Genomic DNA, 12,427 nt, shown 5'->3' with positions numbered 1-12,427 from the left:
TGTTGAGGATTTGGAGAGGCCCTAAATCTCCTTAAAAGGAGGGACTTCAGCAATGGCTCCACCAAATGAAAGTTCTCCCAGGTCCCCAGGCAGTCATGGAAGAGTCTGTCCCGCCCAGAGTGCACATAGGAGGAAGGCACACACTCTGGAACAGATGATGGACCATCACTGTAGAACTCCAGGTTCGGGACTGTGGCTGAGGTACTTGCCTAGCATGCAGGAGGCTTTGGGGTTTGCTCTCAGCACTGCATAAGCCTGGTTAGGTATTTTAAGGCTAGTACTTGGGAGGTAGAGGCAGGAGGATCAGAAATTCAAGGTCATCCTCAGCTATCTATGCGTTGGTCTCGTGCCAACCTAAACCCCACAAAACCCTACATGGGGAGACCAGAAGCAGCCCCCACAGTGCCCCTAAGCTCTGCCTGGCATGGTTTTGAGGGTGCAGCTCACAACATCTTGTCACCTGGTGTTTTTCCTCTTCGGCCACAGGGAACCCCTCCCCCACCAGGAGGACCGGGTTCAAAGTTGCAGAATTGAGCAGGGGCAGGGTGGAGGTGGAGAACGAAACTGTCAGCTGAGGGGCAGGTGTTCTCAGGGCGGGGATGGCCAGGATGCCGGACGAGGCAGTTGTGATCAGGAAACTCAGGAAGGGACTTGAGGAAATCCACTTGGTGGCCCTGGCCTGTTTTCTGCCCTTGAAGCTGTGGACTTGAAGCCCTCGAAGCATCTCAACTAGGAGCCTCAAGCTATCTCGTTCCTCCTGAAGAGAGAGCAGCTGTGTGTCTGGACAAAGCCATCTCACTGTCAAGAGGGGGATGAGAGAGGTTTTCAAGGGAGTTTCCTGGGGACTGAGCATATTATAGACACACACTTTTTGAGAGCCAGTCTTACTGGGTTTCCCAGACTTCTCAGCTCACTCTGCACCCTAGGTAATCTTTGAGTCTGTGATCCTGTCGCTTCAGGGCTCTCGAGCAGCTGTGCTGACACGCCTGGACCACGGGGCCTGATGCTTTCAAGTACTTCCTTTTTTAAGACAACAGACCATATAACTCAGGCTAGTTTCAAACCTGATATGCCAAGGGTACTTTTGAACGCGTCTCTTCTGTTTCTGTGTCCTGCATGCTGTGACTACAGATTTCTAGCAATCCCAGTTTCTAAAGTGAGCGTTGTGCCTGTTTTACAAGCCAACTGACCTGCAACCCCAGCCACAGGCATGGCTAGGAATTCCCACAGAATCAACAAACATACAAACAAACCAATAAACTAGGGTATCTATCTATTTTACCTTACTTTAGCCAAAAGATGCTAGAAGCACCAACAAATGGCAATGCCCACGGCAAACTGTTGTTCCTCAAAGCATCAGGGATGCTCACTCAGGCACAGTGCGCACCCTGCCCGGGGCAGACGCTGATGTGCTCAGTGTACGCCTTGCTTAGGCCAGCACAGCTCTCGGGCATAAGCCCCTTTGCAGCTGCAGATCTCTGTGTACTTCTCCAAGCAGTACAGGGATGGCATCCCAGATCGCCATCCAATGAAGCCCTGGGTGGTCTTTGGGACTGGGGGTGACGGGAGAATCTGAAGAAGAAATGCAAGGAATTAGTCAAAGGGAAGACTCCTTCCTGCCCACATGCCGACAGGAGGAAGAAGACTAGAATCTCACTGTAGGGCAAATGACCACACATGCCACAGGGTGCCTACAGTGCCAAGGAAGCTTAGCATGGGGAAGACAGAAAAGCCGATATTAAGCAGTGTGTGATGAAATAGCCACTTTCCACCAGCCAGAGTTTAAGGTGTGTGCATGTATGTGTGTGCATGTGTTTGTGTATGTGAGAGTGCACGTGTGTATATGTATGTGTGTTCATGTATATGTCTATGCATGTGTGCATGTGTGTATACATGTGTATGTGTGTACATATGTCTGTCTGTGTGTGTGTGTGTATGTGTGTGTGTGTAGGCTAGAGTTTGGCTTTTGGGTGTTCACTGAGCTCCTTTTCTATTTCTGTGGTAACACGCTGACCAAAGGCATCCTGGGGAAGAAAGGGTCCAAGTGACAGCTCATCCCCAGAGCAGGGCAGGGCAGGATGCTGAGGTAGAAATCATGGAGGGATGCTGAGGTAGACATCATGGAGGGATACCGAGGTAGACATCATGGAGGGAAGCTGAGGTAGAAATCATGGAGGGATGCTGAGGTAGAAATCATGGAGGGATGCTGAGGTAGACATCATGGAGGGATGCTGAGGTAGACATCATGGAGGGATGCTGCTTGTTGGCTCATTCCCTAGCTCCCTCACAGGATCCTGGTTAGATGGCTGTGTTGTAAAGCCCAGGGCACTTGCCTAGGGATGGTGCTGCCCACAGTGGGCTGGCCTAGGGATGGTGCTGCCCACAGCAGGCTGAAGCCTCTAACAACAATTGACAATCCAGAACCATCACCACCACCCCCTCCCCCGGTCCCCACCCCATTTATGTCCGTAGGCTAATGGAATCTAGGCACTTCCTTAGTTGAGGCTCTTCTCTCAGATGGCTGTAGGCTGTGCCAGGTTGAGAAGGCTAACTGAAAGGACTGACGTCTTAGTTGGGGTTTCTAGTCCTGTAATAAAACACCATGACAAAAAACAAGCTAGGAAGAAAAGGGTGAATTTGATCTGACAGCTTGTATCCCATCATCCAGGGAAGTCAGGGAGGAACCTGTAGGCAGGAGCTGATGCAGGGGCTACGGGAAGGGTGCTGCTCATTGGCCTGCTGCTCATGGCTTGCTCAGCCTGCTTTCTTAGACAGCCCAGGACCACATGCCTCTAGGTAGTGCCACCACCCACAATGGGCTGGGCCCTCCCACATCAATCCATAATTTAGAACATACACTCAGACTTGCCCACTGGCAAATCTTATGGAAGAATTTTCTCAGTTGAGAGTCCCTCTTCTCAAGTGACCCTAGCTTGTGTCAAGTTGATTGAAAACTAGCTGGCATAGCGTGTGTCTTCCTCAATGGTTCCCTACCTTGTCTCACTGAATCTGTGGCTCACTGGCTGAGACAGACTGGCTGGCCACCCCCGGGGGGCGCTGCTCATGGTTCTTGTTCCCCTCTGGAGCACTGCCCACCCTGTGCATCGCCTGACTTTCCTGTTGACTGAGGATCCTCTTCATGCTTGCCCCTCCCCCCGATTTTTCCCCTAGTACCCAGTAATGGCCTCCCAAAGAGAAGATTCCTGAAAAATGCCGATCCCTGTCCCCAGTCCTTCAAGCACACTGCCCACAGGACCCCAGTCTCCAAGGCAGGTGCTCTGGTAACCCTGAGATACAGAGAGGAAGTGGAGACACAGAGATCCAGGCCACTCATCCAAGATAGCACAGGGGCTTAACAGCACTGCAGAACTCAGGTTCAGATCTCACTGTAAATCTGAGACTCACCTGCTTACCTGGTCTGGTAATGTGTGTGTACATATGTGTGTGCATATTTGTATAGACATGTGTGTGCCTGTGTATGTTTATATATGCATATGTATAGTTGTATGTTCATGTTTATACACACATGTGTTCGTATGCATGTTTGTGTTTATATGCGCATGTATGCATGTGTGCATGTGTGTGTACGCGCAAGCCAGTAAGGAACATCACTCTATGACCTCTGCGTCAGCTCCTGCTTTCTGACCTGCTTGAGTTCCAGTCTTGACTTCCTTTGTGATAACAGCAATGTGGAAGTAAGCCAAATAAACCCTTTCCTCACCAACTTGCTTCTTGGTCATGATGTTTGTGCAGGAATACAAACCCTGACTAAGACAAATTGATACCAGCATAGTAGGGTATTCCTGTGACAACCTGACTATGTTTTGGGGAGGACTGTGGAAGGACTTTGGAACTTTGAGCTAGAAGAGCCACTGATTGTTAAGAACTCTGTGGGATGTTCTGTAGGGGCTTGGAAGATCATGGTGAGAACAGTTCAGAAGATGGAGGCCTGGCTTATGAAATTTCAGAGGGAAGATTAAAGACTCTTATCAGGGCCATGTTGCTTTGATTGTGAAGATTCTGTGGTTCTGGTTAGCTGGGGCTGGAGTATCAGCTGTGATTAACAAGATACCAGAACTACTAAATCGAAAACTTTGCATAACTGGGACTATTGATGCTGGTTAGCTGGAGCTAAGAAATTAGCAGTGATTAAGAAGAGACCAGCATCACTGAGGTGACATCTGGGAAGTGTTTTCTGAGAGCACAAAGAGGCTGTGTTCCAGAGATAGCCAAGGTTGTACCTTGTGCTGCAGCAGGACTTGGTAATGTGTAAGAGTCACCCAGGTGGTGCTGGTTTTGAAGGCATGAAGGGGTCATGGAGAGCAGCTGAGGCTTGGTACTATGAAAGGCCATGGAAGGCCATTGGTGAAGGTGCAGCCTCAGTTGCAATTGATGGCCCAGGACTGAAGGGGTTATGCAAAGGAGTTGAGGCTTGGCACCATGAAGAGAGCCTATGAGAGGCTATTGGTGAAGCCTAGTCACAGCAGTGTTTTGGGAATGCCAGTACCATGCAATGACCACCAAGGACAGCAGCAGCAGTGGAGTACAGGCATCTGGAGCCTAGAAGACAAGATGTGTGCTACAAAGGGCAGAGCTGAAGAAGTGACCAAAGCCCTTAGAGGAGCAATGTTGGATTCCAGACATTGGTTTTGCTTTTGATTGTTACTGTGCCCTGATATTTTTCCCTCTTGAAGGAAGAAAGTATTTTAGTGGAGCCCACAGTTAAGAGACTTTGAATTTTAAAAGACATTGGACATTTAAAATGGATTGAACTTTTAATATGTAAAGACTGTGGGACACACACACACACACACACACACACACACACACACACACACACGAGAGGGAGCTAATGACTCTCATATGTTTATAGGTATCTTACTAAGGAGGTTCCCAGACTGCTTCTGGGTCTCCTGTGCCTGCCCAGCATAGCCATGTCCTCACCTCTGGCTGCTGGACTGACCACAGTCCGCAGCGGGAACTTACTTTTCTCTTAGAAAGGGGTGTGAAAAAGGTTTTGCGAACCTTGATGTATTTGTCCATGGGGCTCACTGGATGGACGCGGAAGTGGCTGGGCAGCTCAATCTTGGGCTTTGGGGTTTGTGGCTCTTCTTCACCCTCGAGCAGCTGAAACAGGACCCCAGAGATCAGAACCTCAGGCCAAGGATAGGGCATGGGCTGCTCATGCACCCCAGAGGCCACATGTGACATATGGTAGCCGTGGGGCTTCAAGCAGAGGCACTACTGCTCCCGGCACAAGTAGAAAGTGTTGGAAGTGGGATCTGAGCTGCTGAGCTACCCCCGAGTGGCCCTTGGTGAAGTCCAGGAATCAATATTCCTACCATGGGACCAGAGAAGACTTCCCTGGTCAAGAATTTAAACTAAAAAAATGTCCACGTCAGTTCCAAGATCAGGTTTTCTGACCAGAAAGGAACGCCCCACACTCTGGGATAATTTAAAGCCATTTAAAATTCCCTGGAAACCCAATTTAATTACACACGAGGAATATTAATATCAGATCACTTGCGAACAGTACATTATTAAGGCCCTTACTTTATGCATCGAATTTCAAACCGTATAACTGTCTTAAGAATTTTTTAAAAAAACCTCATTACAAATGGCATAATTTCAAAGTCGTGCCTCGGGTGAGCTGTGGGTGGGGCTTCCACTGCTGTGAGCTATAATACTTTGAACTGTGCAGTTCTGGTCATGGTTTCCCTGCATGTGGTGTCTGGCTAGAGGTAGTTATGTCCCAAACAGACCCCCCCTGGAGGCCCACTAGATATTACGAGTGTCTAGAGAGTGTTCTTTATAAATAGGACCTGCTCACTCTGTAAGTGGGCTTTGTGGGAACGCTGGGACTCCGGGGAAATTGGAAAGCATTACCTCTGCGTTGTCTCTCTGCCCATGTCCCCACCATTCCTTATTTGTGACACTTGCCCCTTCTGATTCTGTCATCTGCCTAGCCTCTTGTAGACATCCGGATGTGTGACCCACACTTCAGGGAACACCTGGGAGGGAGGATGCTGTCTCAGTTACTCCTTCCAGCTCCCCTTGCCTCTAGGCCTGGAGAAGGTCCCCCATACCTTTGTTCTACCTCTGCCTTCAGTCAGTTAGGTGAGAGCTACCACCTCACATCACAGAGGGAAGGCAGCCAGGCTGCCTCAGAGTGAGACTGAGGTCGGCCGGCTCCTCACCTTGGCATCCCCTTTGCCAGTCTTGTGGCTAGCCATCATTCTTTGTACTCAGTGGTCTTTTTATTAAAGATGGGTGTGCAGCGGCATCCCCGTGCACCTGGCTGCTGTGCAAGCCGAAAAGCTGGATCAGATGATGTGCTTTGCACACACACCGCACCTTGAGAGTGCTCTGTGACAACTCAAAGGAAGGAACCTCTGGATTTAGGGGAGCAGAAATGAAGCTACTTAATTAGTGTGTGTGTGTGTGTGTGTGTGTGTGCGTGTGTGTGCACCATGGGTGTGTGCATGTGTCCATGTGTGCAAATTTGCGTGTGTGTATGTGGGTGGGTATGCACTCATGTGTGCAGTGTACATGTATGCTCTGTGTGTATGTATGCCTATGTGTGCATGTGTGTGTCCATGTGTGCATGTGTACATATATGTGCATGTGCTTATGTATGCATGTATGTACCTGTACATGCAGATGCCAGAAGAGGACATTGGGTGTCCTGTTGCATGGCACTCACCCACAAAGTCATCTAAGCTTCTCTCAGTACATTCTTGCTGAGTGTCAGATGGTAGCCATTTATTTCCTGACATGACTGGTTACAGCCTGGAGACAGAGGAGGGGAAGAAGGCTCTGATGAACTTCTTAATTACCTCTTTCATGGAAGTTGTTAAATATCCCCACTTTGCTGGCCAGTTTTGCCGGGCTTCACTTTCGGCCTTCAGACGATATTTCCTGAGACAGAGAAACAGTTAGTAGGAGGTGGCGCCTTCAGGAAGCCCTGTGTAAACACCCAAGAGCACGCTTGCCTATGTGCTCTGCACACTGACTGGCTAGTGGATCTGCAGGGCGTGTGGGTGGAGCTGGAGCAAGAGAAACTTTGATGCTCTTGACTGAGCCTCTCTTAGCTTATGAGGAGACCCTGGCCAAAGCAAGAGAGGAGGCAGTGGTGGGAAGAGATGGCGTGGTGTGGGGATCAGGTGGGACTGGGGCTGGCTGCTAGAGGGATGTCTGAGTGTGAATTTTCTTGCTCTGTATCCAGAGATAAAGGGTATCATGAGGCAGAGAAGTGCCCATGGGGATAGGGCAGGGAACTCAAAATGACACCTGGCCCTGGTTTCCTGCAAGTGTAAACTCAGAAAGTGTGAACTTTAAATGGTGGCCCCCTATGCTCCACCCACCCACTCCAATCCACCCGTGAGCAGAGCTGAGAGGCAGCTGGTGGTGCTGGGTCCTGTAAACATGAAGTCCAACTTGATCCTTCAAGCTCCTATTTGGGAATCAGAATCTGCACCCCTCCCCCATCTCTGCAGAGTTTTGGGGCCTTGCTATATATCCTGGGCTCCAAGCCTGGAGAACAAAGTCTATTCCTTTTTATTTACTTATTTGTGTGTGTGTGTTCCCTTGTGCGGGTCTGTGTGAAGGCCAGAGGTCAACCTTGGGTGCTATCTTAGGTGTTGTCATTTCTGTGATGAGACACCATAACCAGGAATCAAGTTGGGAGGGAAAGGATGCACTTGGCTTACACATCCACGTCACTGTTCATCATGGAAGGAAGGCAGGAGAGAAAGCAAACATAGCAGGAACCTGGAGGCAGGAGCTGATGCAGAGGCCATGGAGGGGTGCTGCTGACTGGCTTGCCTCCCCTGGGTTGCTCAGCTTTCTTATAGAACCCAGGACCACTAGCCCAGGGATGGCGCCACTCACAATGGGCTGGGCCCTCCTCTGTCAATCACTAATGAAGAAAATGCTCTATAGGTTTGCCTGCAGCCTGATCTTATTGAGGTGTTTTCTCAACTGAAGCTTGATCCTCTCTGGCTACTCAAGCTTGAGTCGAGTTGACATAAGACTAGCCAGCACAACTGTCACTCTTCAGAGTTCCTCCACTTTGTCATGGAGATAGGATCTCTCAGCAGGAGCTGGGCTCACTGATCAGGCTACACTGGCCAACCAGAAGGTTCCAGGGACTTGCCGGTTTCCTCCCAGGCCCCAGGGATTGTAAGTCCTCCCAGGCCCCGGGATTGTAAGTGCTCACCGCACACCAGGCTTCCTACATGGGCTCTGGAGTCAGACTTGGGTCTTCATCCTTGTGTGCCAACACTTTCCAGGTTGAGCCCTCTCCTAGCCCTAGAGTCTGTCTCGTGTATGCCTGCGTCTGAGTATGGGCACTCATGTGCAGGCCAGAAGGCTGGACAGCCCACCTTTCCCAGGGTTCTAGGGTTTACTATCAGGCCATCAGCGCTCTCTGTGAACACACACCTCCACCTGCCCAGCTGTTGCTCCAGTCCCAGAGTCTAGTTCTCATAGTGATATAGCCAACATGAGCTCAAACAGGAACCACAAAAGTGGCCGTAAAATTCCCTGTAGCCATATCAAGAAGGGAGTGAAAATAGACAACTGGCATTCATTCCCATGGTGCTTTTTTTTGGGTATGAATCTTTGAAGTTTGTCAGTTTTTCATCTCTAGCTAACCCAAGGTTTGACCTCGTTCACTTCCAATGCTCAGGAACCACGCTGGGCACTGGACATCAGAGTCTGGAGGCTCAGGAGGGCCTGTTACGAGAGGAGGGGCCTTTTGACTTGGGTCTTGAAAGGTATGTAGGAATTTGTCTGGTGGAGTGGGAAAGAAAGGGTACTGTTTCCTCCTGAGGGGGCTCGTGGGTGGTCATAGATACCTAAGGCACCGAGACTGTGCAGTTTGTGGGAAATGACACTTTTCCACATACAAGAATTACACAGCTTCCTATGAAACAATCCTAATGAAAGTCCCAATATAAAGCTGGCTCTTCATTTGTCTCACACCTCAGCCACCCACACGGGGGTCGAAAAAGGCGATAAAAGTCACAGAGGCGGTTACTAGGGAGCTTAAGTGAGGAGGGGAGCCAGGAGTCTGCCACCCTAGGTATCAGGCGGCTGCAGTAGGAGGGTTGTGAGTTCAAGGCCAGCCTGGGTGACTCGAGATTAAAAGCAGGATAAAGAAAGCTGGGGTGACATTCAGTGTTGGAGAACATGCCCAGCATTCTTGAGGCTCCAGATTCATACCCAGTGCTGATAGAGGGAGGGAAGGAGGAAGAGAGGGAGGGAGGGGGGAAGGGAGGGAGGGAGAGAGAGGAGGGAGGGAGGGAGGTAATGGAGGAGAGGAGACAGATGTTTCTTGCATCTAAGGTTTAAATTAGACTTCATATAGTGGTTAAAATGCCAAATAATGGAATACTATTAAGCGTTCAAAAATATCCATTACAGATGCCTGATGGAGACAAGTCAGGGAATGAATTTGTTGTTGCTGTTGCTGCTGCTGTTGCTGTTTGAGACAGGTCTCACTGTGTAGACTACCCTGGCCTTAGATTCACAGAGATCCACCTGTCTCTGCAGCTCCACGCTGCCGTGGTGCTAAGCGGCTTCTTCCCACGGCTTCCCAGGTCTCCTCAAACCCAAACCCGTGTGCTACTGTCCTAGGCTTGTGACACCACACGCAGCCCTGGATCTTTTAAAATTAAACTTTCTTCTCATTTAAAAGAATCAGAGAAAACCAAGAAAGGGTAAACCATCTCTCCTTCGAGGTTGTCAAAAATTAGTGTTTTAATTTTGTTTCTTCTTTTTAAATTTCCTATTAGTATTCTTCCAGTCTCTGCGGTGGGCAGGAGGGAAGGGTGGCAAGACTGAGGTATCCCCGTGTCCCTAACGTTGACCCCAATTATTCTTAGAGCACTCCTGTTACTCCCAGTGGTCGACTGTCTTCTGGTCTTGGTGGGGAAACTGAGGCCATCATGGTGTGTTCGCGACTTGTGAGAAGCGCCCAGCCCAACGGGCCTTACCAGATCTCGTCCTGGGCTACAAGGTTCATGCGCTCTGCAGCCGTGGTGCTGAGCAGTTTCTGCGCCATGGCTCCTGCAGTCTCCGCTAACCCAAACCCGAGTGCTCCTGCCTTGGACTCTGGGACCTTAGTTGTAGTCCGGTTGCTGGGAGACCGGTTGGTAGGTCACACGTGACAAGGAAGCGGAAGCGGAAGCACGGCACACCTGCAGGGGAAGAGAGTCCCTGAAGCTTGCCCCTGGCCTCTGCCCTCTGAGCACCCAGTGGTCATCCTGTCAGTGCTCCTCTGAGAGACCTCTGGACTTAGCACCAAGATCCCCACTCCTCTTTCGATACTGGGAATTACTCACAGGGCTCAGCACGTTCCACCTCTGACCGACATCCCCAGCCCTCGGTTTTTTGTTTTTGTTCTTTTTTAACTTGTTTAAAATTTTAACACAGGACCTCCCTAAGTTACTCAGTCTGGCCTTGAACTCATTCTGTAACCCAGGCAGACCTATGCTTCAAGTCGCTCCTGTCGCAGCTCCCTGGATAGTAGGCTCATCTCCCTGGCCCTTTTCAAAACTTAAACATCCAGGTGCAGAACCCACAGAGCTTGGTGATGTCTATTAGGGAGGACACACCCTCCTGTCCAGACCTGAGGCATCACCAAGCAGCGCTGCCAGCCACCTCCCGTGGCTGCAGAAAACACTGCCCTCTGCCCCGCCTCCACCTCCCTGCAGAGCTCTGCTAGGCCTCCACCAGATCTTGGACAGGCTGACTCCTCTAGCCAGGCTCCTCGTGCCTGCTGAAGCTTGTGGAAGGTCCACTCGTGTTGCTTAGAGTTTTTACGTGTGCTTTTCCACTGCTGCATAGTATTCCACTCCTGCTCAAGGACAGAGCTGGTCTGCTAAGGATTTGGCCTGCATTCACGATGAGCTGATAGCAGGCCGCCCCCAGGTGTCCTTGCTCCTGGGTAACTGGGTCCTCTGCTGGGCTGGGCTCATTTCCCTGTCCCCCTTTCCCAGATCCTGTGGTTGTGGAAGCCTTTGTGTAAAGTGGCTCAGAAGAAAGATCCGCTGTGCACTCCAAGCAAACTGCTCCTGCTTTGGGAAGTGTCTCTGCATAATTAAGAATAAGCAAAGCTGCTAGCTGCTGTGCTAGGCCTGATGCCCCGTCCCTCCTACAAGCTTTGTTCCGAGCCCCGCCCCTTCTGCAAGCTTTGTTCTGAGCCCCGCCCCTTCTGCAAGCTTTGTTCCGAGCCCCGCCCCTCCTGCAAGCTGTGTTAAGAGCCCCGCCCCACCTGCAAGCTTTGTTCCGAGCCCCGCCCCTCCTGCAAGCATTTGCTAAGGGCCCCACTATGCTTGATTCTGGTTGGGTACTGAGGGCGCAGAAGGGAGACACAGGACAGACAGGCGAGGATATAGAACACACACCCACACACACACCCCGAGGTCACGGGGTACAGTCATGATGAAGGTCACAAATAGATCAGATGCAAACAGTGATGAGGCTTCTAGAAGGATGGCCACGGGGCAGGGAGACCCCATACAAGCATGAGGACCTGAGTTCAATTCCCAGAGCCACATAAAATGCTTCGCATGGTTACACACTCCTGCAATCCAGGCATTGGGAAGGTGCAGACAGGAGACATGTGTAGATTTCCCTGGACAGCTAAATTAGAAAGCTCCAGGTCACCTCTGAGACTTCATCTCATCTCAAGATGGACAGTGCCTGAAGAATGACCTCTGAGGTTGATCTCTGACCTTTGCACACATGTGGACCCACATAAACATGAACCTGCACACCCATCCCCACCTACACCTGCCCCCCTCCCTCATGGGAGACTGCTGGGGCAGATCTCTGTGAGGAGAGGACCTTTGGGAACATCAGCTGAGGGCTGGCCCATGCAGAAGGATCAAAGCGTTTTCCGTGCCGGACGAGGAGCAGTGGGAAGGCCCCTGTGTGCAGGGAGCCCTGAAGAGCATCCAGAACTCCAGAGCCGTGGTCACGTGGACAGGTTTGGGGGGGCTTAAGTGGGCTCAGCTCACGGCCCCAATTTTCATCACCGAGACCCAAATCTCCGAAAGGGAGAAGGCAGGTTAACAGTTTCCTCAGCTCTGTGACAAATACCTAGCTGAAGGAAGGTCTGACAGCAGTGCTCACGCGGGGAAGCAGCTGCTCACACGTCTACAGTCAGGAAGCCGGGAAGATGAATGCTGGTACCCAGCTCACTGTCCCCGTTCATTCAGTCCAGACCTCCTGCTGTGGAGTGATGCCTCCCGTCTCTAGGCTAAGACTTCTCATCTCAGGCTACCCCAGGCAGCTGAGCCTACAGAGCCGGGTGCCCTTCAACGCTGACTGGGGAAGGAATTCAACCACCAAACAGGGCCTTAGGAACCTACTGTGGGATATGTACACATGTGACACCGCCTCCCCTCCCCCCTCCCCC

The 12,427-nt window shown here is 50.9% G+C and overlaps 1 protein-coding gene across 1 annotated transcript; it reads right to left on the bottom strand.

Moving 5' to 3' along the window:
- Window positions 1-1,260: 1,260 nt before the first annotated feature.
- Window positions 1,261-10,172, bottom strand: CUNH20orf85 (chromosome unknown C20orf85 homolog). The gene is made up of 4 exons (XM_031373782.1): window positions 9,999-10,172; window positions 6,837-6,918; window positions 5,026-5,127; window positions 1,261-1,572 (listed from the first exon to the last, which is right to left on the bottom strand). Exons 1-4 carry the CDS (start codon window positions 10,064-10,066, stop codon window positions 1,414-1,416), a joined length of 411 nt encoding a protein of 136 aa, XP_031229642.1. The 5' UTR covers window positions 10,067-10,172; the 3' UTR covers window positions 1,261-1,413.
- Between the last annotated feature and the right edge of the window lie 2,255 nt (window positions 10,173-12,427).

Source organism: Mastomys coucha, unplaced genomic scaffold, assembly GCF_008632895.1.
Source record: "Mastomys coucha isolate ucsf_1 unplaced genomic scaffold, UCSF_Mcou_1 pScaffold15, whole genome shotgun sequence".
Lineage (NCBI taxonomy): Eukaryota > Metazoa > Chordata > Mammalia > Rodentia > Muridae > Mastomys > Mastomys coucha.
Note: the sequence above shows the minus strand (reverse complement) of the source record. Positions and strands in the feature narration are given on the sequence as shown.

What these genes read in the sequence shown, in the direction of transcription:
- CUNH20orf85 (XM_031373782.1), bottom strand. Translation starts at nt 10,066, where the DNA reads ATGGCGCAGAAACTGCTCAGCACCACGGCTGCAGAGCGCATGAACCTT. An exon ending in GTAGCCCAGGACGAGATCTG is followed by an intron (nt 6,919 to 9,998) that starts GTAAGGCCCGTT and finishes TCTCTGTCTCAG; the next exon opens with GAAATATCGTCTGAAGGCCG. An exon ending in TAACAACTTCCATGAAAGAG is followed by an intron (nt 5,128 to 6,836) that starts GTAATTAAGAAG and finishes GTCCTGTTTCAG; the next exon opens with CTGCTCGAGGGTGAAGAAGA.